The sequence below is a fragment of the Cygnus olor genome, chromosome 1, assembly GCF_009769625.2.
Source record: "Cygnus olor isolate bCygOlo1 chromosome 1, bCygOlo1.pri.v2, whole genome shotgun sequence".
Lineage (NCBI taxonomy): Eukaryota > Metazoa > Chordata > Aves > Anseriformes > Anatidae > Cygnus > Cygnus olor.
This window is the reverse complement of record NC_049169.1, coordinates 60,051,933-60,079,248: the sequence shown is the minus strand read 5'-3', so window position 1 is coordinate 60,079,248 and position 27,316 is coordinate 60,051,933. Positions and strand designations below refer to the sequence as shown.

Sequence of the window (27,316 nt, the reverse complement as noted above, 5' to 3'; positions counted from 1 at the left end):
CCCTGCACTGCTGGGTGCTGTGGCTGTGTCCAAGGCGGGATGCAGGTTTCCCTCCACTGCTAGGATTTTTGCAAGGAGAGGTGAGTCTGTGACCAGACCTGAAACGGGACGTGCCAGGGAGCTATTTAGGAGCGAGTTTGACATGGTCTGTGAAGTCTGTCTCCTGGTAAAATGGGTGAATACCAATAACCCTGGGTATGAAACAGCGAAATGAGTAAGTACGAATCACCCTGGCTGTATAAGTCATCCCTCCTGGATTTTGTGTTGGAAAAAGCATACCTGGTGAAGCAGCATTTCCACAACTCTCACTTGCCCTTCAGCTCAGAGCCAGCTCTGAGCAATGGTTTCTAAGAGGTGAATGTAGGTGCAAGTCCTCTCCAAGCCACGCAGCACTGAACACACTATCCCAGCTGGTGTCGGCCACCGAAGTTCCTTTTATCCACCACCCCTGCTGCAGGTATCGCGACTGGCTGGTGCGCTGCCACTCCTTTGCTACTGCCACTGATAGACAGGACTTTACCACAGTTTATAAAATCTAGGCAGAATATCCTGACACACCTGATTACAGGTCAGCCTCATAAGCAGTGTGGTGGGTTGACCTTGGCTGGCTGTCAGACCTGTGCCCAGGCTGGTGCAGGGGCAAGCCATAAGCTACCATGCTCTGCACTGCACTACTGACATGCACAGGAAAGCTGTTTGGCTTCTGCAGGCTTGCCATCTGTCTTAGCAGAATGTACCTGTTACTAGGAGAAGGAAACAACCTCCACAGCTTATCTGTCTCCTCTTGTGGCATGGGAGTGAGTGAGGGTGAGAGAGAGTGAAAGACTATTACACTGTTCATGCTGTTTCCTTTGTCTTAAGTAGTAAAGAGAGATCCTTATCACTCAGAAAAGAGACTCAATATCATTTTTTGCTTAAAGTTTAGCTTTAATGCAAACAACTTTTAACTTGGTTCATTTCTAAATTCAATCCTGACAGCTGTAGAGGGATTCCAATACTTAACAGCAACATCTTTAAGAAGTTTCCAAGAACTCATAAAGGTCATCAAACACAGTGCTCTTAGACAGAGGAGAGGGGAATACAAGAAATTTAGTGGTTTGAATGCCTCTTTATTTGTCATACACAAGAAATTTACCACTGCAGTTTCAAAAGTAGAAAACATGGTGATTTTTCTCTTTTGGGTGTTACTGGAGAAATTAAGAGATGACAAAGTAACACACCCAGCCATTTTCTTCAAGTTTGTTACTTTACTTATGCACACATTTACACACATGCACGCACACGCACAGACACCCACCTCCCCTTTTATTTCCCCCCCAGGAATAAAGGTTTTAAAAATATTAATAATTTTATCCAAATTAGCCATCAAAATTGTTATTAAAAAATCTCAACTTTTTGCATGAAAAATATTTGTTTCCGTTTTCTGGCAAAAGTGTAATGACTTTTCACTTGGTTCAAGTATTCAACAACGACTTTAGCTATTTCAGAAGAAAGGCATATGCCATCAGTATTCTCATTTGCCATAAACATACTGATGAACATGTCTTTGTTTTGGCAGAAAATCTTTTCTGCACATGTAGCTCAAGCTTTCATACATCATACAGCTGTGTAGATTTAGAACTTAGTAGCATGGTATAGTGGTGGACTTTAGTACTAGGTTAAAGGTTGGACTAGATCATCTTTTCCAATCTGAATGATTCTATGATTCTATATTGTCTTCAATGAATTATTATTTGCTGACATTAGACTCATCATGTATGTTCTATTACAAATCTTTCATGAGAAAGAACATATTCAACTTGCTTTTCCACATACTTACTGGATCTTACTGGGTTTAAACATGAAAAGGGGTATTTTCATTCAGGTATCATGCTGCTAAGTTTTACAGTTCATATAAAAAGGAGTTCTGCACAACCTTGTTCCGGCTAATCACGGCTCAGCTCCTGGTATACGGCACTGAAGTAATAAAAAGTTGCCTGACAGACACCTGTCAACCAGCGTTCAGAAGAATTAAAAAGTGCTTATAGAATACAGGTAGAGAGAAGCTTTTTTTTGGTCACAGAATCACAGAATTTTTGTCACAGGTTGGAAGGGACACCTGGAGTCCAACCCCCCTGCTCAAGCAGGATCACGTCCAGGCAGGTTTTGAACATGTCCAGAGAAAGAAAGAGACTCCACAACCTCTCTGGGCAGCCTGTTCCAGTGTTCTTCACCCTCACAGTAAAGAATTTCTTCCTCATGTTTAGATGGAACTTCCTGTGTTTCAGTTTGTGCCCGTTGCTTCTCATCCTATCGCTGGGCACCACTGAAAAGAGTGCAGCCCTAACGTCTTGACACCCTTCCTTCAGATATTTATTATATACATTGATAAGATCCCTTCTCAGCCTTCTCTTCTCCAGGCTAAACAGGCCCATCTCTCTTAGCCTTTCCTCCTAAGAGGAAGGTGATGAGGTCCCCTTTTTGTCATAGACAAAACCTATCTTAAAGATTTGTGGTAAACTATAGCTAGCAAGTACTCTTTTAGGAGCATTAAAGCAGTGGTAAATGCAGGATGTAAGTATCTATGCATCAGCAACTTTAATCTTAAGAAAGACCTGACAGTTCAAGATTTTTGATTATCTGCATATGCCAACCATACAACAGTAATAACATACAACATCTTTTGCTGAGAACAATTAACTTATTCAACTTAATCTTGAGATTTTAGAAGTTTCAGCTCATTGGCTGAAGACTACTCACAGTCAACTACTTTTTTTTTCTGGCAAGGAAGTCCTGACACCTTGATTACATAGGTAACCAGCGTGTCTCCTGCAACTAAAGGGGCAGTACCCCTAATGAGAGCAGGAGATAGTCATTCCCTGTCTTTCACAGCAGTTATAAAAGAACCATGAATATACTTCAAAGAAACAGTTTATTGCTAATCAAGCAGTACAAGCACTGCATTTCACTCCTAAGCATGATAGTCTTAAATGAGAAGTTGCCTTCTCTTTTCTTCACCCCACACCTGCCAGCACTCTCTCATTTGTAGGCACAGCAAAAGGCATGAAAACTTTGTGCTCTCACAAACCTAAACAAAGAGGTTAGTTACTTGATAAAAGTCAGCTGCTTAAGTATCACAGCTCAAAGCAACCCTTGTTCTGGTTCATATCTTTGCTACTTGTTTTAAATGAGGAAATTAACAAGTGAAAATAAGTCTCTGTTCCTGTTCAACAAAGGAAATTTTAATTTTCAAGGCTTTCTTGGTTATGCAGAGACAAAAAAAACAGTGCTGCTAAGAATTTATGCAAAGAGTTAACTACAAGAAACAGGCTGTACAGTCTCATTTGCAAACACTTTAATGTCTACTGTTGCAGGAGACGGTTAAAAAAGCAGGTTTTATCAAATTTTGAGTTAAAAAGGTAGAAGGCGACAACCTCTGAACTATGAACATTGGTAAAGATCTATCCTGAAACAATTGTAACAAAATGTTATTTAAACTTGGCAGTCATAGCCAATCTTCATGTTACAACCATCAGTGGCTCCACCTAGTAAATGCATAGAAGCCTCAGAATGCTAGGCGTACAGGAAAAGCTGACACCTGCTAAAAACAGGAGACGGACTGAGGATTTTAATTCTAAAACATCCTTTGCGTCTTTTTACCCTTTGTTTTCTATTGCACAGGAAGGATAGAGAGAATAAACATCTAACTGCTCACCTGCCCAAGTACATAACTTACAAAAATCGCTTTTCTCGGTTATGCCAACACTAGAAAAGTGTTCGTAAGAGCTAAACATAACAGTGATTTGTTTTGCTGCTACCACAATCTTGCACTTATCTGGTCAACATATTCTATGAGATACTCTGGATAAATCTGCTGCTTCTCAAAGATGACAAAGATAGAAGGGTTTGAAAAGTTATTCACACAACTGTCATAGAAGTTCTGGTCGTCCTTCAAGGGAGGACGAACATAAGAAGAATTACCAAGAGTGAACTCTCCCACCAGCACCCGTGCCAGAAACATGGTCTTGGGGGATGAGTCTTCCCTGCAGTAGTTGTCAGAATAAGATGCATCCCTTGCAAAATAGCTTCCTGCAGAAAAGACACCAAGACAGTTGGTAAGACACCAGAATTGCAGGCAAAGATAGAATACAATGTAAAAGCACACTCACGACCATGGAGCAGTTCAGGAATGACCCTTCCAAAGCCTTCACTTGTCCTGTATGTCCTTCTTAGTGAAAATAACCACTATGTATTACCTACGCTTTTATTTTCCATAACATACATGTTAAAAAGCCACACAAGTGGCTTTTTAACATGTTTTAAATACGGTCATATTCCTCAAAGGCTTACCTCCTCACCCCCAACCTTCCACCTTCCCCACTCTCACCCAAGTTCCTCTTTTGATAGAGGCTACTAAAAGTCATTAAAACTACTTCAGATAGTTTCTAAGTATTCAGCTGCATGGGTGGATAGTCAGCATGTCTCGTGACTGTTCCACTTGATAAGTTGATCTTTTCCTGTATAAAGGACAGTGGGTAGGAATATAATTTTCTAACAAGGCAAAAAGCTTGTAACCAGGATGGCATTTATGCTTCTGGCAAAAAACAATTAATGCCACATTGCATTTGCAGGAGCTGGGAGAAACTGCAACAGAAGTAGGCCTGGACTAAGCTTGTTTGTTTTTGTTCAAGGACAGAATGGAGCACAGAGGCCAAGGCCTTTCATTATGCCTTAGCTCCAAATGATCATTGCCAAAGTCACACACATTGTTCACAACAAGCCCCAGAATGGTCAAGTGCCCCCTTTCTAACTTTACACCTCTGTAGTAGCTACTGAGATTTTTTTTAGCAAGCCTAAGGTTAATGAAAGAGCTGAAAAACAACCTCTGCCATAGACTGTCCCATGAAGGCCACAGATCCTCCAGTCAAAGTTTTGTTGACAGATGGCATCAATGTGTTTTTTGCTGGTCCCATGAAATAAAAAACGCTCATCTGTCTTTCCACCATTGCTCTTCTGCATTTGTTCCTTCTGCCTGCAATGAGAAGCAGCATCATTGTAGTTCTACAGTGACTAGACAGGTTCCAGCTGTACTAGCAGAGACAAATTCTGAAAATGCCTAAGTTTTGGGTGGACACAGTACAGTGTTTTCTCGCCGGGTACAAATATGCTTTCATTGTACACAAATGCTTCCAGATATTTAAAAAGTAAAAATGTTTTGTTCCATTCACTGCTTGGGAGCGGGGGAGATTACCATTACTTGCTAAACGCAGAAGTTCATGTTAAGGCTTTCCCTCAATGAGTGTTGCACTGAGTTGTAAAAGCTTTCAGTTCTGACCAGCTTCAAAATAGTGTTAGCTCCAGATGTGACTGACTTCCAGCTTCAAGGCTTTAGTGGAAAGCAGCTGGCCTAGACACAGGCCTGGCCAACATCAGAACTATTTGCTCAGAAGAAAGGTTTCCTCCCACTGAGCTCATCTGATTATTCTGAGCTCTACGTCTTGATTGAGTTCTGGTTTTGCTGGTACATCTTTATCTATGTGTTGATTCTGGCTAGGTATTTCAGTGGGGGAGTGCGAACAGATTGTGAAATGCAGCTGCATTTCAGGAATGCTTGTCTATCTTTAGCATACAACTAACTGCAGAGACAACAAACTTCATACACACATACCAGAGCAGTACTTTACACGTACCATTGATACAGTTCCCAGAGAGATGGGTTCTGAACTCTACGAATCCTTTTAATAACTGTTTTTGGCATTGTGCGTTGAAAGTCTGCCTTGACTTTCTTGTATTCATCAGAAGAACTGTCAAGATCAATCAGCTGTAGGGGAAGAGATTAAAAAGCTGCTCTCATCTTTTACTAAATCATAACAAAGCCACCCTACCTAGTGCACTACTCAGACCTTTAAAGTCTTTTCTGTGAAATGGAGATACGAACAGCAAAAATACTCTTGGATAAAAGGCAGATTAGAGATCCCTACTCTCTAAAAGTGAACTCAGCTAGGGAACGTGAACTACTAAGGGTTAAGACACCCAGGTTGCTTGCCCACAGGACACTGAAGGAGCTGCATACTTTTGTGCAACCAACCCCTTTTGCTCTCTGCGCCAGATACATGTGCATGCACTTATCGAACAGGACCCAGATACATAGAAGAAATGAGTACATAAAAACAAAGAATGAAGAATTTATGTTGCAGCAAATCAACGAGTACCTCTACACCCATGATCCTTAAATCTTTATAGTTTCTCACTCTACAGCCAGTGAACACAACCTCCACTGCTTGTCAAGTTTTGAAATAAATTGAAAAGGCCTTATCTATCAACCATTTTAGGGAAGAGTAGGGACACGCTGCCAAAAATCAGTTCCTGAAATAACAATCCTGAAATCAAGCAAAGTTTTCTACTTGCATGTTTCCCTGAAAAACATCAAAAACAGGGAAGGCTAATGCTGACATTCTTTATTGACAACTTGTTGAGGACGTGCACCTTACATTTTTCAGGTTAGCCATTTTAATGATTCATATCAGAACTCTTCTGTAGGCATAATTACTACAGTTGACAGAGATGGTGGTGGAGACAGGCAAAAAGTCAACAAAGGTAAGTCATGCAGCTATTAACTGGTTGTGTTACAGAGGTAAAAAGAAGTTCACTTCACTGGAGTTATGCTAACATCCTCGTGCCAACCTGATTTCAGCAATTCTCCATAGATGTACAGCTGTCTACTTACATAAACCTCAGGGACTGGCTACCCTTAAGTTCAGAGGCACAGTTCATCTCTGATGTTTCAGGACATGCTGGACTGCTTTTAAAGCTAAGCATCTTGGGCATCAGTAACAGTCTTGCTAATATGTTAATTTGCCTTCAGGCCAGTTTGCCAAGGACTGGGATTAATATGTAGCAGTAAAAATCAATGCTGCCATAGTTACACTGTCACTATTTGCTAGATTAAACTTGGTTCCAGTTTCACCTCTAGGCTCGCCCAGTGTGTTATCAGGCTCAAACTCACCAATACCTCTGCATTATGTTACATATGAAACAGTCATCTACAAGGGCACTGTGACATAACAAACCTGCATACGCGAACAAGATGGAGAGATGAAACAAAAACCTCCAAACCTTGAATCCCAGATCAGGCAGGGCGGATTTGTCCCAGTGAGCTGGAATACCCTTAAATTCTTCTGTACGCTTAAAGCCCCTGTACATTGCAAGACATTACAAATAGGCAATTAAAACACAACAAATACTTACATTTTATATGCATATGATACTACATGTTTTTGCCAAGTTTAGGGAAAAATACAGGCAACTTAACATATTCAGAAACATTTCAAAATTGTCTTTTCAGTTCAGCAGATGAAAATATTTTTCCAAATCATTATGTCAAGACTATGGCAGGAAGGAAGATGCCAAATGAGCAAAGAATTTAGATATACACTGAACTAAAGATGAAACTAGTTCTCGTAGTTGCAAAGAGTTGAATGTACACATTAAAGCCTTGATAAACTGGGTACATAAAAATGCATCCACTATCATATCAGTATGTCAGAAGCAGGACAGATACAGCCCTCCCCTGCTACTTCCATCCCCATTTCAGTTAGTATGTTTAACTGTTCTTTCATTTGTTGTTTAAAGAAACCACTGTGTGCTGCAAGAGAATGCATAAAAAAAAAAAAAAAAGCTGTTTGTTACATGGAATTACATAAAACTTCTTTTGCAGTATCCCACCTTCTGTCTCCACCTGTGCCGACTACTATGTACCTCTCAGATCATATGGTTGTTCTCACAATAGTTGTTTCTAAACTCATACCTAGCTTTGAAAACAGATCTCAGATGTCAGAAAAGGCTAGTGTGCATAAACTTTATTGCTTCCATGTGTATCAGCTGCTTTAATACAACAGCTCCCTGTAATAAGCAGATCCTCACAACATTGCTACACGTTGAATTATCTCCTACTTTCTGTGGCCGTGCCCAAAATTCCTTCACCCCCAAGGCTTCTGAGTTGCTTTAAAACTGTTGGCCAGGCTGGAACATTGACCTGCCTACACACTGATGTAGGAAAGTTATGTCCCTCCTCCAACTGCCTTAGCAGCTGCTCCTTCACCTTAACACCCTTCAAGATACTACATTCACAATGCACTACTTATTATCCATCACCCCAGAATGAGCAGTTGCATGTAGTTTACCTTGCTCTTGCCTTTTCTACCTCTGTCTGACACACAAATTTAGGCCTTCTGCAAACTTCTCTCTCTGTTGTATAGCGAAGGTTTTTCTGAATCATGGCTGGGGAAAAAAAAAAAAAAAAGGGAAGAAAAAAAAAGTTGTGGTTTAACCTGGCATGCAATTAAAGCACCACACTGCCATTCACGCACTCCCCTGCAGTGGGATAAGGGACAGAATAGAAAAAAAGGTAAAAGTGCAAGAACTCATGAGCTGAGATGAGGACAGTTTAATTGAAAATGAAAGAAAACAATAATATTAATAATTAAAACAAACAGGTGATGCACAAAACAATTACTCACCACTCACCAAACAATGCCCAGCCAGTCCTCAAGTAATGGCAACCCCCCCCAGCCAGCTCCCCTCCATTTTATTGTTCAGCATGATGCCATGTGGTATGAGATATCTCTCTGGTCAGTTTGCGTCAGCTGCTCTGGCTGTGTCCCCTCCCAGCCTCTTGTGTGCACCCAGCTTACTTGCTGGCGGGGCAGCACAAGAAGCCCGAAGTCCTTGACTCAGTGTAAGCACTGCTCAGTAACAACTGAAACACGTTGTGGTATCATATTCTCATCCTAAATCCAAAACACAGCACCATACCAGCTACTCTGAAGAAAATTAACTCTATCGCAACCTGTCCTGAAACCTGGACACACAACAATCAGCACGGTGTTTCAGAAAGCCTTTGCAATGCAGCAAAATTTGACAAGGTGTTTTGCCAAAAATGCTGAAAAAAAAGGAACCAAGCTTTTCTTCTTGTCACACACAGGGAAGCCAGAGGAGGATGTGGAACCCACGGTCTATCTCTATAGCTCAAAGAGAATTCAAGTTTCCATGAAGGATTCCAGTTTCAGTTTTGCTTTATAAGCTTTACAAGGAATGATAGACACTGGATGAATATTTTCCCTTCATTGTTCCTTCATCCACTCTTAACCAAAAATGTACTTGGTCACGACAGTGAGTCATGTTGATCTTAACTACTTTTTTCTTGACACATCAGTGTTTGTTTCACATTTATTCACAATTACAGCAGTCTGAGGCAATATGAGTTGGGGAAATTATGAGGAAATATGAGTTGGATCAGCAAGAGGTGCATGTCTTGAATGGAGAGGAGGGATGGATCTCTCACAGGCCTGGGAGCCAGGGCTGGGAAATTAGGCCCTAAAATTCATGAGGGTGTGCCAGCTGTTGGAGAAAATCATGTATTTGTTTTTGAGTAATTAGAATATGTTGAGAATGTGTGGCCAGTCTTTTCCTCACTAGGCCGAAGGCTTCAAACTTACTTGCTTTACTCAGTTGAAAATCTCCTATCTTAATGGTCTCAAGTAGTGCCAGGGAAGGTTTAGATTGGACATTAAGAAGAATTTCTTCATGAGGGGGTGGTGAAGCATTGGAACAGGCTGCCCAAAGAAGTGGTGGAGTCCACATCCCCGCAGGCGTTTAAGAAATGTGTGGATGTGGCACTAACGGACATGGTTTAGTCATATCAGTTGATGGTTGGACTTGATGATCTTGAAGGTCTTTTCCAACCTTGATGATTCTGTAATTCTATGAAAAGGATCACTGTAAAATAACTATCTACTTTTGCTCCATGGATTGTATCCCCTCCTTCTCAATTTGCAATCAAGATATTGTCTTCCTACATGTATTTGTAGATTTCCATCCCTATAAATGAAAGCTAACAGGTAACATAGGCCATTCATTTTTACTGACCACCACCAGCACCAGCCACCTCTGGGCAGTACCATGCACAGAAAGCAAACTTTGGAAGAAGTCGTCTCCATTGCATTTATTTGCCTAGATTACTAAAAAAGACAAAACCTTAGGAAAGGGATTAATTTACTATGCAATTTCCTCTTCTAAGCCAACAAGTTTCCCCACCCTGTAGAGAAGATTCTAGTACTGCTTTCAAGTGAATTGCAAACAACATATGCCCTTTCTGCTTGTTTTCTTGATGCAGAATGAGATAGTAATGGGGAGCTGGATCAAAGGCAACTACAGCAACATGACAGTCCAGGCAGGTTGATTGTTTTCCACCGTCTCTGAAAAGGATACTTAGGAAAGCAGCTGCATTAGAGAGGACAGCTACACATTCTTAACAAATGGCTTAAATTTCCCGAACTCTTGGGAAACACATCTTTGTACCTTGACACACTCAAGGTATTTCCTCAGCCCTTCCAGACAGGCAGAGATATGCAAAGAAAATGTCTGCACAAATCTTGCCAAGCTAAAGAATCACCTCACACCTTGCCCAAGTATTCATTTTTCTGCTAGCCATTGATTAAAGCAGAACAAAAGCAAGCTTGCCAAGTCTCCAGAAGCTTCTCAGCATCAGTGTTGGTACTAGTATCAATGGTAAGTTACCCTTTCACTTGCTGGTAGACATTTTTAAGTCTAGCACAAGAACTCGTAAAAAAAATAAAGGTTTGGAGGAATAGGGAAGCCATTGTTCGTATTCTGAGAACTTTGACAGGAGCTCTGTCTCTCTGAGCAAACACAGATCGAAGTTACAAGAGGAAAAATTCATCTCCTGCACTAATGTACTTTAAAACCATAAATAACCTGGCAGAGAGGAAAAGAGAGAGAAATGAAACAAACAAACAAAAAACAACAAAAGGCAAATGGAACATACCTCCAAATTGAGTTCATATTCATGTTTTCCAGCTTTGAAGTACAGTTTTGGAGAACTTTTGGCTATATAAGCTTTCTCCAGGTCATCACTGGAGACAGTGGCAGCTGCATGATCATCATCCTGTCAGGCCAAAACCAAAAGAAAGAGATTCTCCTGGTCTGTTTTATACAAGCAAGTTCAAAAACCAACAACTGTCATAAGGTGGTTGCAGTCTGTACCAGACTTCATGAGTGACAGTAGCTCTCATGCAAAAAAAATCTATTAATCAGTTGAAAACTGTGGAAACTGCCCCTAAGACAAAGCAAGGAGTATTATGAAGCCTGAAGTTACACAGCAAAGAGTTGGCAGTGACCACTATTACTGACACTGCACATTCACCAGCAGACCTTAGCAAAGACACAGAGTGCTGCTGGAACCTCAGAAAGGAAGTTTTAGTTTGGAGCAGTGAGAAGAATGTATTAATGTGATCCTATCTGACATGACTCACTGAAGAATTATCTGTCAATAACGACTATGACTCACCAGTGACTATGACTCACTCTATCTGAACCAGTCAAATACACAGGGAAGCATCTCATTAGACCTTTAAAGCCCATCTGTGAAGTGTGTGTGAGAGGGAGGGGGTGACAAAAGAGAGGATATAAACAAACACTGTGCACTACTCAGTAATTCTGCACTCATTCTCCCCGGTTCTCCACACTTACTTTCTTTCCATACTCCTTCCACAGACCATATTCGTCTTTCCAGTACCAGATCCATTCTGTTGTAAGAATGAAGTGAGGGGGTTTGGTCACAGAGGAGGCTGTAGAAAGACGTCTAACCTTTCCGCACCCACAGTACATATTCAGAAATGAGATGCAGGACAAGACAGAGCCACTTTCAGTAACCACGTTACTACATCTGTTAAGAAAAAAAAAAAAAGTTCGTGAAGCTTTACACATAGTTTCAGAAGCCTGCCACAAATCTTCAAATTAAGTCAACATGACTCAAGAGCAGAATACAAACCTGTCGTTTCCACAACTATACCAGTTCTGTATTGTGTTTGTACATATTTTCCTCTTCAGGTATACAAGGTACTCTAGCAGTTCTACAGTGGGGATAGGGGTGGGTGAGGAAAGGGTAGAAAAAATCCCATGCTACCTTCACATCCTCCACATCAAAAGGTGAAAGAGAACATTACTTCTAATCATGGGGTCAAACTGTATTGACAAGTTCAACCAAAAACAGATTTTAAAAGTACATGTGACAAGTCATCATTCATCTGAGGTTTTCCTTAGTGAGGAGTAAGACTTCCTATGGCATCAGCAGTAGGAACTATTTATCTACTTTTTCAGAGCGAGAAATACTAGAGTCAGATAATTCCGTAAAATAATCGAGGCAGGTTGTCCCTGGCCAGCAGCCAGGTACCCACAGAGCAGCTTGCTCACTCCCCCTCCTCTTACCTCCCCTCTTCAACAGGACAGAGGGGAGAAAACAGGAAGAGCAAACGCAAGAAAACTTATGGGTCAAGGTAAAGGAAGCTTACGAAGTGAAGGGAAGAGGGGGAACATAATAAATAACTAATGATTTTTAAAAAAATCAAAGAAAAGCAAATTGCTCCCCACCTCCCACAGGCAGACTGCCCAGCAAGTCTCTGAACAGCAGGCACCTTGGAAACCCCAAAACTCAATCAGTCTTCTTCTAGGCCTGTTTTTATGGCTGAGCATGACATTATTGGGAAGGAATATCCCTTTGGCCAATTCAGGTCAGCTGTCCTAGCCGTGTCCTCTCCCACTTTCCTGCCCACTCCCAGCAAACTAATTTGTGAGGGGGAATTGAGCTGAGAGGGGCAAACAGAGAAAACCTTGACTCTGTGCAAGCGCCGCTCAGCAAGGACTAAAACACTGGTCTATCAAGAGTGTTTTAGTTACTAATCCAAAACACAGCTCTGTATGATCTGCTAAGAAGAAAGTTTTAACTCCATCCCAGCCAGACCACATGTGGTAACCCAAGGGGTCCTATACAGACTTTCAGCATGAATAAATCACAATGGATCAGATCTCGAGCAACAGCAGATCAATGAAGCCAGGTCAGCAGAAGAGTGCCAAACAAGGCTAGTTCTGTAATGACTGCAATAGAATTGCAGCAATTTATAGCCACTGAGGACCTGGTCCAATATTGCACATCCAGAGGGCAAACTCCAAACACTATTAAATCTTGTAAGAGTTTATACCTGATGTTATTGGGGTCACAGTATGCTTTTTCTATTTCTTCCATATTCTTGAAGTCCTTCCAGGTATCACCATCAAAGACCTGCCATCTATATGGCAAGTGAAAATGAGTTCTGATACACTTGTCTATGGAAGTAAAATGAAAAATAAGACATGCATTATTTTTAGAGTCTTTGAGGAAGACTCCAACATTTGAGGCACACACATACACTTAGCTGGTGAAAGTATCAAATGCACAGCTATGGCAAGTGTTCACCTATGGAATCATTACAAGCAGTAGTTCAGAAGTTTTCAGCATGATCAAGAAAAACTTGACCCAACTTTGTATGATTAACCACCCAGTCCCACAAAGATATTACTGAAAAAAACACTGTTCAGTTCCAGGACAGCAGATAGCTCATTTAAAGACATCAGGAAGTCAATAGGCTTAAGAGTCCAGTGACTATTCCACTAGCAACAGAAACAGTGGTTGCAGTATCGCAGGAATCACAGGTGTTACTCAGAAATCATTCAACGAGTCACTAGGCAGTCCTTCCTCAACAGCAGAGAAGAACAAATCACCAGTACACATACGCATAAATTTCAGGCTAGCTTTCATGGTAGAGGAAATGGCAACATAACAAGACAGAAAGTCAAGATGACTGCGCCACAGTTCACATGCGAAGATGTGCAATACCTCAGAGCTATCACAAGTCAAGAACATTAAGAAGGAAAGGATGACAAAAGGACATCCCAACAAAAAAAGTCGCACTGTGGCATTTTTCTGGAGAAGTCAGAACATTTTCAAAGGGATACCGAGCTCAGACAGATGAAACAGAAGAATGCTGGACGAAACAAGGGAGAATGCAGAATTCAGAGTGTCTTTGTAGTTATTTGGCAACAGGACGCCCATCTTTCAGCAATCCCTTAGGTTGAACCCAGCTAAAGTAGCCAATCTCCAACACAGGCCAGCATTAGACACTTCAGAGCAGGACAAAACAACTCTTTCGTGTGGTAGATCGGGTTGGTCAAACACTTTCTTACCAGCACTCAGCATTACGATGCGATTTAACTAAAGATAAGCATAAGCTCTGAAGTTTCCCTTTTCTATGGAAAACATCTATCACTTTCGGTTTCTCAGAAAACGCAAATAGACTGGACTTGCTACAGTCACGACCTACCTTTAAAACCACAGCTTTTGTACAGATGATACAAACAGATCTGTTCTGATTCATCATTATTTGTAGATGAAGACTCCTGGCTAGAGCTGTGTTTTCTCTCTAGAGGGGGAAATTATAAGCCTTATTAATATACTTAGTTTCAATAAGCCCTTTTACAAGTGCAGCTATAAACATGTCTTTGATAACCTCATATGCACAGGAGTCCTATCCCTTATCCACCCTCCCTAAACTTGACTTTCTTATAGCTGCTGAATTCCACAGACGCAGTTGCTAGCTGTCACCACAAAATAAGAATAGAATCCAATGCCTCTGCATTTCTTGATGGACTTATCTGTCCATTCCACACAGTTGTTCAACATAGGCAGCTATAAAATTCAAAGTCTCAAAATTTGATACTTCTGTAAATCAAAGGACACCTAAAGAAACTATAACTGCAGGGAGAATAGCAGAGATGAACATACACACACTTGGATTCTCCATTCTGTTATCCATTTTTTTCCAGTTAAATTAGAGTAACTGACAATTCTAAGGAACTTCAAAAGAAAAGAACAAACAAAATATTGTATCTCTGAGAAGCATCTAGGATACTGCTCTGTGAGTTCTTGTGCTAGGCAATGGCTATATAAAAGAAAAAAATAATGAGAAAATAGTTTATAATCACACCAATGCGACTTCTATTCTCAAATGGTTCTCTACCCTCGTTAATGTGCTTTCACGAAGAACACATCAAAGATCTCCTGATCTCCAGTTACAGTTATGGTTTTCTAACCCCCATTTTTAATTTCTTTTCTTTTAACAAAAAATCCAAGGACTATATTTCTCAGACAACCATGCTTTGAAATCCACTCCACTTGAATTTAAGACAAGTCTCTGCCAATGACTTGGGTGCAAGGTCCATCCTAAAAGATACATCAGGATGTGGAATTCAATTTCCTCTTTCTTAATGGCATCTGTGTGAATATTCACTATGGTGACTCTTCCGGTGTTTTCAAAAGATGATATGATTTACCTTTGCTTGGTGAAGACTTGTTATCTTCTATGTCATACACACTTCCATTGCTATTTTGTATGGCATACATATTCCTATAAATGGAAGGTAGTTTCTGAATAATGTCTGGGCTTATTCCCTGTCTCTTCAGTTTCTTGTAACATTCTGACTTTAACAAGTCATGGGATCTCTTGCAGCTGCTGCCAAATCTGCACTGTCCCCGCAAAAAGTACTGGCAAGCATGCAGCTTGGCGCAGGTCTCTTTAAAAGTACAAGATCCATAAGGTCCGTCACCTTTGTTGTAATGCAAGCAGACCTTGAGTAAGGAAAAAAAAAAAAAAAGACAATTTAAAGATTCAAGTATAACATGCACATATATTCAGACTGTTTGAATTCAAGAAATTTTACATTTGCATTTAGAAGACATAAAAGTTTTTCTTCTTGTTTTCCAAGTGATTACTTGATAGTTTTTTCCTTTCCCCTGCTAATGTCCAGAAACATCTTTCAACAGAAAACAGCCATGTTATTGACATTCTCAAGCAAATAGTATTTTGGTCTACATCACATAAGTGTAGGACAGCAGATTTATTCTGTCACTACCCTAAATCTCTGGTTTTTCTAGTTTAGGAATAGTGAAATTTTTCAACCTGAATTTGACGGTAGAAGTCCTGAGTCTGGCTGGCATGGAGTTAACTTCCATGTTCCAGTTTCTTCATAGCAGCCTGTATGCTGCTCTGTTTTGGATCCAAGACCAAAACACTGCTGATAACATACCAACATTCATCAGTAGCTGAACACTGCTTGCACAGCCAAGACTCTGTCTTCCTCCCACACCTCAGGAAGGCTGTGGACGGGAAAGAAGCTGGGAAAGGACAAAGCTGGAACTGCTGACCAAAAGTAGCCAAGGAATGGCCCATACCTTATAACGTAAAGCAATAAAAACAGAGGGGCTGAGGGGTGTCCTCTTACCAGGTGGTTGTTGCTTGGAGACTGGCTGGGCATTGCTCTGCTCGTGAGCAGGGGTGAACATGCAACACTTCATCTCTTCCCCTCTTTCCTCCACTTACTAAACTGCCCTTAGCCTGACCCTCACTCACGTTTTTCCACTTTTGTTCTTTCAAACTTTCTCACAACTGTCCTGCGGGGGGCAGGGGAAAGGGGAGTGAGCAAGTGGGCTGTGTGACAGCTCAGCTGCCAGCCAGGGACAACCTTCTGTGTAAGAGAACAAAAGATTTAAAGTATTACATTGGATTATGCTAACTAAACTGATACCTAACATCTCCATCTAGCATCGAGCCTCTTCCACTTTGTGAGGGTCACCGAAACAGGCATAAGAAACCATCACACCACTGCTCACCTCTGGTAGGAGGGAGGGATCGGTTTTGAAGCAGAAGTTGATGAAGTTCATTACTGCTAAAATTCTCAAGTCCATATTGTTTTAAAACACGACGATTGTGGTCTGAGTAGAAGTCGTGAACAAACTTGCATTCCTTCCTACAAGTTAAGAAAGCCAAGTGCAAAATGAATGTAACGTACTGGCACAATTGTGCTACCCCATCTATATTACACTAAACATTTTAAAAGCACATCAAATTAGTTTCAGAAAAATCTGCAGCACTGCCTTATAAAGTATTATGTGATTTGCACAGCAGACTACGAAATTACCCTGAGGATAATTACCACGCTATTTCTGATTTACAGCCATTACAGCACTACCGCTGCCTGACACTATCGGCGTATTTGACCTGCAGCTCACACCTGTGCACGGGGCAACACCGAGAAGCCAGGCAGTGTTCGCTCCAGCTCAATCCCAGCACACACACTGCTCAGCTTTGTGGGCACGAAGCGCTCGGGTTTGTTGGAGGCGACAGCCTCTGCGGGGCAGAAACTAAACAGCCTTTTCACCCTAGCCCTACAGGGAAGTGGCAGAGGCTCCAGATAGGACGGTGGGCTGGAAAGGAAGTGTTGCAACCCAAACAAGTCTGAAACCTCTTGTGTCTGCCTTGAAAAAGACAAAACAAGAGCACTTAAAGTACCTCGGCCGGCACGGAAATGGAAGGAAGGGTTTTACCGAGGCCTCTCCGTGCCGGGAGGGCACGGGCTAGCGCAGGGCCCCTCTCACCTCACCCAGGAACCCCCGGCCGGGCCCAAACCCCCGACACTCCCGCCCAACGCAGCCGCAGCCCCCCGGGCCTGTGATAAACATTAATACCAAACTTTATCCTCAAAACGCCTCTCCTTCCACCAGCCCCTACCAACCGCAAGGCGTCCCCAGCGCCCCCAGCCGGGTGCGGGGCAGGGGCGGCCGCCGAGACCCGCGGCCCGAAGCCGGGGGTCGGGGGGGGCTCGGGGCCGGGGTCTTCCGGCATTCAGCCGCAGGACCCCCCGCCGCCCCCCCGGCCCCTCACCTGGCCTGCTGGTTGCGGCAGAGGCCCTTCAGGTGGTACTTGCAGAGGTGCAGCCGCCCCGCAGCGCCCCTGGCAGGCCCGCGCCGTGCTCCGGGCACAGCCGCAGGGCGCTGGTGGCCACCACCACCACCACCTCCTCCGTCTCCGCCGCCTCCTCCGCGGGCCGCCCGCAGCAGCGTGAAGCGCTCCGTGTCCCGCTAGCACCGGCTCCAGCTGCTCGGCCCTGGGCCGGCCCGGCAGCTGCTGCCGGAGCTCGCTCAGCTCCAGGCTGCCGCCGCTGGCGCACAGCACCCGCAGCGCCTGAGCGGACAACGCCATGGCTGGGGACGGCTGGGGCACCGCCGGCGGTCCCGGTCCCGGTCCCGGTCCCGGCCCCGGTCCCGGTCCCGGCCCCGAGCCGCTCGGCCTGGCCGACCCCGAGCGGCTCCTCCCCGGCCGCCCCACCCCGCTGTGGCCCGGCCGAGGAAACGAAAACGAAAGCGGAGCGCGGCCGTGCCCGCCCCGGGGCTGGCTTCGTGGTGCCGCCTGACGGCGCGGGGGTGCGGGCTGGGCGCCCTGCGCCTCCCTCCTCCCGCTGGGCTTGGGGGTCCGTCCCGGTAAAAAGGGGCGGCCGGTGTGGGGTGAGTGCCCCGGGGGGATGGCAGGCCGCAAACAACTCTCCCTGCCCGCTTCAGGCACAGAAAGAAAGGCTGGCCTGTGAGTTCGACCGCCATTAGGCGCCAGGAAAGCCTCTCACCAAGGTTTCTGACCTGTGCCGGGTTTCTAAGACTTTGCGGAGGGCAGTCTTATGCTCCTCTCAGTTAAAAGCTCAGCCGTGGGCACGCTGGCTGGCAATGTCCCTGCCCTGGCTGCAGTGCTCACAGAACCAAACGCCTGATAAACAGGGTCACCTCATCCCTTTGTACCACAGCCACAGCACCGGAGTGTGGCCAGGTAAAGTGCTCACCTCCGGGAGCTCACAAACTCTGTACTGTGGGAGCACGTTTTTGTTTTTTAACGTGCTTTCCTTGTTGGGTCGTTTGGGCACTTCATCACCGTCTTTCAGAGGAGTGCCTTAAGCGATGGTGAAAGAATGGTACCAAACACTGTTGTTTAAGCCGGGGTGCCCGCAGCAGGTACAGGCACTGACAAAGCTGATGGTGAGTCGCATCGAACGAGCATCCTGCCTGCTCCTGCCAGTCAGGTTCTGCTGCGTGCAAGGTTCATCTGGCTGCCTTTCCCCTTGTTTCTTCTTATTTCCTGCTTCCCCTGTGAGACCAGGAAGGGAGTGACAAAATGAGAAGCTACACGAGTACATCGAACAGAACAACAGCTATGCTCTGTCACTTAGAGGTTCATATAGATCTGTAGCCTGCCTCTGACGAAGGATGTCACCAGATGCCTAGCAGGCAATGTGAGAGGCTGTAGAGTCACTGCCCTTCAGCCCTCCCTCCCAGCCTCGGCTGATTAGATTTCCTGAACCACAGAAAAGCGCCATGCACTTTCTTGATTCAATTTCTGATTTTATAGCCACTTATATCCCCCTTTGTTGTCTCTTTTCCGAACTGAAAAGAGTTTGAATCTATTTTAGTTATTCTTGGCATAGAAGGCATCCCATAGCTTGGACTGTCTTTGTCCTCCTTTGTTTGTTTCCTGGCACAGTCTTTCCTTAAGGGGCGGACATGCAGATGATATGCAAGATGTGAGCGCATCAAATGTCCACAGTAGCTTTTTAGTGTTTTTTTCTTTCATCTATTGCTTTCCTAATAATCCCTGCTATTTGATTTTGTTGATTGCTTTTGAAGAGGGAGTGTCACGGTTCATTTGGATCTCTTAAATATACAGGGACCTCTGTACCCTGTAAATGAATTTTTATTTTATGAGCTGATCAGGAAAGAACACAAACAAACATGGCAAACAAGGGCTCAATCGCCTTTTGTCCTAAGGGAACTCTAAAAGACTAGTCTAAAATGTGAATTTACTATGTCATCACTCCATTAATTCATGAAGTTTCTTGCTCACAGATTCTCTAATTCGTAACTAACTCATAACTTGCACACCTATGAGCAAAATAGTTACCTAGCTGGTGGCAAGAGGGCACGTGCCTTCTCTGTCACCAGGAAGCACAAAAGCCTTGGCAGCTTGGCTGCTGTTGTTGGATCCACCTCAAAAGCTTTTCAGGGAAGCTGATGTATTTATACCATCCAGCTTGGAAGCAGAATAGAATAGAATAGAATAGAATAGAATAGAATAGAATAGAATAGAATAGAATAGAATAGAATAGAATAGAATAGAATAGTTCCAGTTGGAAGGGACCTCCGAAGATCATGAAGTCCACATCAAGTCTACAAAGATCATCAAATCCATTTGGTCTATGCCATTTCTATAAGTTAGTGGATACTGAAGAAACCTCTACATGGTTAATATGCAAGAATGCAGGGGGTGATGGCTGCAGGAGACAGCAAGCTGCAGGGGATGACAGCTGTATAATGACCAACGTGTTGCTCAACTTTGACCAAATGGCTCCCAGTATACGCCAGGCCTTAGCATGAGCTGTGTGTTAGGCTGAAACGTGAGCAGTAACTGAGTGAACTGCCACATCGGAGCTGGTGTTTTCACAGAATTATCCCATTATTCGTAGATCTCATTCCTGACTGGTAATAGCTCAGAAGCCATTCTGTCACTGAATAGCCAGACCTATAATTCTGTCAGTTTTCCCAGGAGCAAAAGTTGAACTAGAAGAGAGGCCGGTGACTGATGCAGAAGGAAGATTTGCAGATCTTCTTTTGAATTTAAGTACCTTCCTGTCCCCAAACGCATACCCGAAATAAATCATAGCTTTTTCCCTCTCACATGAGTTTCTTTAGTTTGTTTTGTGGCATGTTCCTCAGGAAGAAAAAAAGTACCTCTTTGATTTGATACAACTTCCCCACCTATGAATTATATATAAGCAAAATTGTATTTTCTCCTTCAGAAGGATTTTCTGCTAATGAAAAAGTCAGTTTTCATTTGTAAAATTAAATATCTCCAGTGTAAGAATGGATTTCATGAGACCTCAGGGGCACATAAGGCAAGTGGCTTCTCTTCACCTCCCAAATACCCTAATTAAAGGTAAGGCTGGAACTGTTTTCTTAAATGCCATTGTAACATAATTGCTTATGAGCTATTCTACCTACCGTTTATGACTGCTTTGTGCATTGGCCCTGTAATAAGCTCCCTTTAAGCGGTTCCTATGGTTTCAGAACAGCTGCTGGACCTGCACATGGATTTTTAATATCTGTGGGACTTCAGGTATAGCAGTTTCAGTGAGCCACCTCTGCTAACATATGCTGTATTGTATGCTATTGTGCTATGAAAACTTTACCCTAGAAATTTTCAAGTGTCAATCATTACATTAATATCTTTATTTTTAGTAACAGTTGAAGGATAGTTTTGTTATTTTGAATTGCAACATCATTTCATAATCTTGCATGTGTTGGTCTTCAAAATGGAGTAATGTAATGACTTTCCAATGAATTTGAGCACAAACCTTTAAAAAATCCCTAGTTTAATCGTAGGTGGTGCAATCCACTTCCCACCCCATCCATCTGTTTTAGCCTTTCCCCTACCTGGCATGGAGAAGCTTTTAGCTTTGGGTTGTATGCGTTGGATGGAGACATCATAGTGAGCCTTCCCTACATTTTTGTAGAACTTGTAATTACACAGGTAAGGAAAATGAGCAGGAAAAGGTAGATTTTGGACTTAGTTGTGAGCTAGAACGTTTGCAGGTGGAACGTTACCTTCTGGTCAGTACAGCTGCACAGTCAGTACAGCTTGGAAGCGCGGTATGTTTGTTTGACAATGTTTTTGATCACTTCTCAACCTACATTTAAACATGTGTTCAGAGGGCTAATCCTTTCTCCAGTGATGGTCTGACAGCATGGTTACTTTTAAACACTTGGCTAAACCTTTGGTAATGTTGTGTGCAACTGGTCCATTCATTCTGGCTTGTAATTTTTGTATATTACTTCTATGCATTACACTAATTTCTTCACTTATCACTTGCATTTCTGAAATGTGGATTAATTGACAAGATCTCTGTATAACAAACTTCCAATTACAATCCCAGGAATTTCCCAGAGGCACACTAAACTAAAAATCAACCAACCAGCAGATGACACACATACCTCCAAAGCAAGAAGCAAGAACTCAGTTCTGGTGCAGTACATGATTAACACCAGACAGTGGGGCTGTTGGCTGTCCAAGAGATCTTGCATCCTCTGCAGAAAGCAGGACAAATCCTCGTTTTCTATAGTTGCCTCAGGACTGAGTTTATTTTCATCATCTAACTGTATAGACTGGATGGGATATAGAACACCCATTTTTTTAAATCAAACTGTTTATTTAATAAGAATAAAATAAATAAATTATTAGAAAATAAATAAATTATAAGTATAGTTTAGCCTAATAGTATATGCCAGAAATTGCATTTTTTACAGGTTACATTGTTGCCTAAATACTTCATAAGTGGCCTTGCTTCTGAAAAGAAAAATAACTTTGGACTGAAAACTCACAGTACAGTTAGTGATATAGTTAGTGACTCTTATTTGTCATTGGCACAGCTATAGTTTTATTCTGTTGAAGCTTTAGCTACTAGTTGCAGGTGTAAATGTCTGTTTATTGTGCCAGCCACAGGCTTTTATTCTTCTCAGCATTATAACTTCAAAAAGGTGTTGTTTTCATACAGACCTATTGCCTTTTACACTGGTTTCCTCCATCATACAGAAACCACATCTTCTGGATTCTTTTTTTCATCTGCAGATCACCTGTGTCCCCTACTTTATTCTTCTAAGGGCTGTCAGGCACTCTTCTCCTAGGTCTGGTCCCAAACTCACTGGAGTTTACGTAGACAGTAATCTCTCCATTGCTTTTGAGGCCACAGTTATCATGTCTCTGGTGGCTGTTTCCCTAATCTGCTATTTCATGAGGCTCACTCTTGTTGGAAGAGCAATACAGAGCCCTTTCAACTCACATGTAAATACATCCCTAAAATTTGCAGTGTATTTTCTGGAACCAAGTCTCTGAAGCGTATCTTTCTCCCAGGACTTCTTAATTAAGGGTTAATACAATATTTTTAATACAATATGGATCATCAAATGAGCAGTGAGTGAGCAACATCCTGAGCAGCAGGATTTTGATTTACCCCTGGAAAGGCTGTGTGAATGGGAGTATATATGTCAGCCACAGATATACAGAATGTCCTTAACAAGTGGCTCTGCATGGCTTTGTCCAAATTTCTTGCCAGGACCCTTTTTACAATTGTGAAAGTTTCTTAGACCACAAAGGGACTCCTATAAAGACCAGGGAGGCTGTCATGATCATGAGGGGAAAAAAACACCAACCCATTGATTTTAGCTTAGTTTTTATGCTTCTCATTCTCTTCATTTAAAATAATTAAAAAAAAAAAAAAAAAAGGTGAAACTTGTGTGGCATGGGAAGCATGGGAACCAACCAAAACAAAAAGTTTATTGAAATAGGTACAAGTAGAGATGCCCGAAGTTTAGAAGCCTTTTCTTGTCTCAGAACAGTTTTGCCTTCATTTGTCAATACATCACCCAGAAACATTTACTGCCCTAATATACATATATGGCTGCTAATTCCTCCTTTAACCCTTCCACTTTGAGATAGGAGTGGCTTCTCTGTTGACAAGTGAATAGCAATTCTGTTTTCTTTAATGTGCCACCAAACCACTTATCTACATATCACAAATATTTGCTTAACATAAATTCATTCAAATTATCAGTTCCAACAGTTCAAACTGTTCTTTTAAAAGCTCACTAACTTTTCAGAGTTTTTTGTGATAAAAAAAATTCAATTTGTCAGGAACCAGAACAATTACTGAAGCCCATGTCAGTTTTCATTTTGTATTGTAGTCAGCAACAATGCGAAAGCTGGCCTGATTGTACGGTGCTTCAAAATGTGTTAGACAAAATATGAAATTTCATTGATAAGGACTTAACCTCTGATGTCTCCATGAGTGGTAAGAAGAGATGTGTTTATGACAAGAAGAGATGTGTTTATGACAATGTGTAGCACATACAAATTAAAAATCTGAACATACTAGCTCAAAACAAACAAGCAAACAAAAACCTTGCTATTTTTTGTTTATATTTTTGGTATTTTTATGATAATAATCATGGTACGTGTTCATCAAACCAGTTTGGAGCACAGGACAGAAGGGATCACTTAGATCAGCAAGTCTATTCCCTCACAGTCACATGCACCTCGTTTTTTAGATATCCAGTTCAGAAAAGTCCACAGCATAATCAGCAGGTTCCTTGAGCCCAGAAAGCTCTTCTTTAGCACTTTCCAACAAACTTAAGGCATGTACCCTCTGAAGACACCCAGGAAAAAGCAGGATCATTAAAACTATGGAAGGGACCAATAGAATTCAGAAGAAGGATGTCTATTTTTCAAAGCCTTTAAAAATAGCAGTCAGCTACAAATTTGAAATGAAATTTACAAGCGAATCTAAAACAAAAATAAAAACCAACCAAACAAAAAACCACCACCACAACAAAAAACTACCTTTGTAAGGAATAAGAAATGTGTGGCTTTATTTTGCAATTGCTATACCCTACTTTCAGCTGAAGCTTCTTTACTTCAGTGCCAACTTTCTGAAGTTTTCCTGTGCCTTCTTCCTCTATGGGTTCATTTACTCCTCTGTGTGCTCATCAGCTAAATTCAGTTATTCATGTGGTGTGTCACGCAGCACCTGGAATGTCACAGGGAAATGATTCAGAGATCAGTAGAAGCTACTTATGGTGGCAGGGGATAAACATAAGGACCAAAAGACCTCATCAAAAAAAAAAAAAAAAAAAAAAAAAAAAAAACATTGTGTGCTTTCCAGAGCTTCTTGCAGTAGTATAATAAGGTATAAAACTAACCTATTCATACAGTCTTTAACAGCTATCTAGAATCCCAGCTAAAATAGATGCTTGGTAAAGGGAGGCCTAAATTACACAGAATATTTATGCGTTTAATTGTAACTACAGTTGTGAAATGAGAATGTATTCAGACATATTAATCAGATACAGGACATACAGCCAAAGAGTACTTCCATTAAGATCAAAGGCAATATGCTCTATAATACAGTTCACTACTGGTATAGACAAAAATATAATTTCAAAGACTCCTTCATCTTCAATTCTTTGGTCAAATGACGCAAAAGAGAGGTGTTTTGGCCAGGTACTCATTCCAACTGGCAAGATACACTGACTAATTGAGATTATCTGCTGTTGATCTGTGCAAGGCAAATCTTCTACATTGACATAGAACAAAGGATGTTTATCAGCTTAATTGCTTTGGCCTTGTTCTCCTTCTTGCCACACAGCTCTGTCTGTATCAAACTATTTATTGGGCTATCTACCCATGCAATGCCTTCTAATTTCTGTATAAAAATACTTTCAATGTATTTTTGTGTAATAAATGCATACACTTCTTCAAAAGTTTTAAAATAAAGCTGGTATGTCTGCTGAAATGTAGGATGTGGAATTATTGCTTTTTTTCTGTGAGAATGGTGCTACTGTATGTTAGCAAGTTTCATGTTCTATTAAAAAATAAAGAGGAACTTATTTATAATAAACATTATGCTGAGTCAAATAAGTCTTCTAAAAGCAGATTTACAATTATTTTCTAGCATTCTCATAAGAATTCTGTACTTATAGGTTATTGATCATAGGGTTGATGACATTTTCTTCAGCTTATTTTCCTTTCTTTTGGTTCCTTTCACTTTGAAATTTGGTTCAAAGTTATTACTGGTCAGTGTCATCTTCACAAAGAAAAAATTTTTGATCAGACTTTGTACCTTGAAATAGCAAAGAAAAACCTCTTCAAAAGGCAACTTGTGGTATTTATTGTCAGTAATATTTAATACTTAACTGTTGGCAAATAGGACTGAATGAGAGGCCTTTTAAGAATCCATCAGTCTTTAAAAAGGAAAATAAGAGTATAGTCTAAAGTAGGAAACTGGTAAAACACAACCCTCTTGTCTATGCATACAGTTTTGAAACTACTTTGAAAGGATAATGTGATTACAAATCAAGTACTCAAAAGTTAGTTACAATATGGCAAAATTTGGTTGAGTGGTACAGTTTTAATTTGCCCTCCCTATATACATGTGTTAAGATAGTATCTGGACATCATCACCAACTGTTCCTGCTACAAGACCTTTGCCGTGCATGCATGGATTAGTGCTCATTTAATGACTGACTAACCAGTGGGATTTCATTACTAATTGCATCCCCATGCATAGCTTGCTACGTGCTGTCATATGTTGTTTTCAAGAGACCGTTGCTAACCTCTTTATGGACTTTTTTATGCTCCTCCCATTACAGCACATAAATGCTGCATAAGCATAGACATTTATGTTCATAAGAGCTTTGAGTTGTGAAGATAATTTTATTGTCCCTGCTTTATACATGTGAAACAAAGGCACAAAGAGATTAAATTAGGGAATACTCATTTTTTTTATTTGATATGAGATACCTAAGAACTCTTGTTTTAGAGAGTTCAGCATTTGTGGGTAGTTTACGGGCTTGGCTGGTGCTCAGTGACAACAGTTGCAGCTGGTACTACTCAGCATTTCTGCAAATCTGTACTGAGGTCTCAAGTCAGACATCCAGAAAATGAGGAACACACAGCTAGTGACCACCTGTGAAAGTTTGTTCAAAGGGACTTGCCTAGCATCATTTGGGAACTCTGTGGTAAAGACAGGGTCAGAACCCACTTCTCCAGGGCAGCATTCAGCTGCTTTAACTTTGAGAGCATCCTCTCTCTTCCTTAATCACTAGAGAATTTATAACTTCTGCAACAGATGCAGCAGCATTTCTACAGATGACAGTCTTGTTTACCCAGTTCAGCGTTAGAGTAAGATTTATTATTTATGCCATGCACAGAAAAAATTAGCGTCCTTGAAAGGAAAATGTTCAAATATGCACCCAGGGAAGAGGGAAGGGACATGATTATGTTTTGATTTTGGCCTTTTCTCTCTTGGGATAGTGCTTCTGCAGAGCCGTGATGAAATCTTGGGCTCCGCTGTATGGGATTGGGAAAAGGACGTTTGCCCTTCCTCCTCCATTCCTCTAGCTCGACACCTCCTGCCCTTATCTTTTACATACAAGTCTTCCCCGGCCCCTGTCTTTGGCTCCTAGTCTTCTTGCACCCCTCAACCTAAGGCTTTTTGGCTCAGACTTCTCACTCCCAGTCCTACTCTCTTAATCCAGGCCCCACAAAATTGGTTCAAATTCTCTTCCTTAAGTCTTCTTGCTGAATTTGTTCCAAGACTCTCTTCCCAAGTCACAGTGAAATCTCTTTCTGGCACCTCTCCCCATCACTCCAGTGAGCTCACTGGAGTTCAGGGCCAGTGTCTGTGCAATCACCTACCATCTCCTGGGACCTCTAGCTCCCAGTCTTATCTCCCAGCATCTTCTGCTTTTCTAATTACCAGTCACAATTTACCTCTTGTACAGCCCCTGGCATCCTGTGTAGCTGGTACAGCTTCCTCCTAGATGAGCCCATCCTTCCTTCAGCACAGCCTGTATTCCAGTCAAACAGCTACTTGTCCCATGAAGTTGCAGTGCTGTCCAGGTGATGGGAGAAGAAAAAGCTGATTTGAAAGAGCACAGAAAAGAATTAGAGATCATCTCTTATGTTGTTGTAACTGCCTGACATGGGATGCAGTAAAACTTGATCTCTCAGGCTGTGCA

At 41.9% G+C, this 27,316-nt stretch overlaps 2 protein-coding genes across 3 annotated transcripts in view; one reads left to right on the top strand and one right to left on the bottom strand.

Annotated features, from left to right (window-relative positions):
• Positions 1 to 906: 906 nt before the first annotated feature.
• Positions 907 to 21,931, bottom strand: LOC121063987 (protein mono-ADP-ribosyltransferase PARP12-like). The gene is given in 17 exon segments (XM_040545040.1): positions 907 to 4,068; positions 4,863 to 5,011; positions 5,670 to 5,800; positions 7,096 to 7,174; positions 8,163 to 8,264; positions 10,830 to 10,945; positions 11,530 to 11,725; positions 13,038 to 13,161; positions 14,196 to 14,294; positions 15,205 to 15,499; positions 16,541 to 16,561; positions 16,563 to 16,677; positions 17,592 to 17,665; positions 17,668 to 17,743; positions 17,745 to 17,788; positions 17,790 to 18,320; positions 21,737 to 21,931. Coding segments are annotated over 17 exon segments (2,622 nt in total). The 3' UTR covers positions 907 to 3,793.
• The window catches only part of SPIC (Spi-C transcription factor), a 28,809-nt gene continuing 22,041 nt past the window's right edge, over positions 20,549 to 27,316 (top strand). Inside the window, exon 1 of one of the 2 annotated variants that reach the window (XM_040544949.1) lies at positions 20,549 to 20,681. The gene's annotated coding sequence lies outside the window, so the exon portion shown is untranslated. The remainder of the gene's footprint in view (positions 20,682 to 27,316) is intronic. The other variant, XM_040544951.1, reaches the window with a different exon arrangement.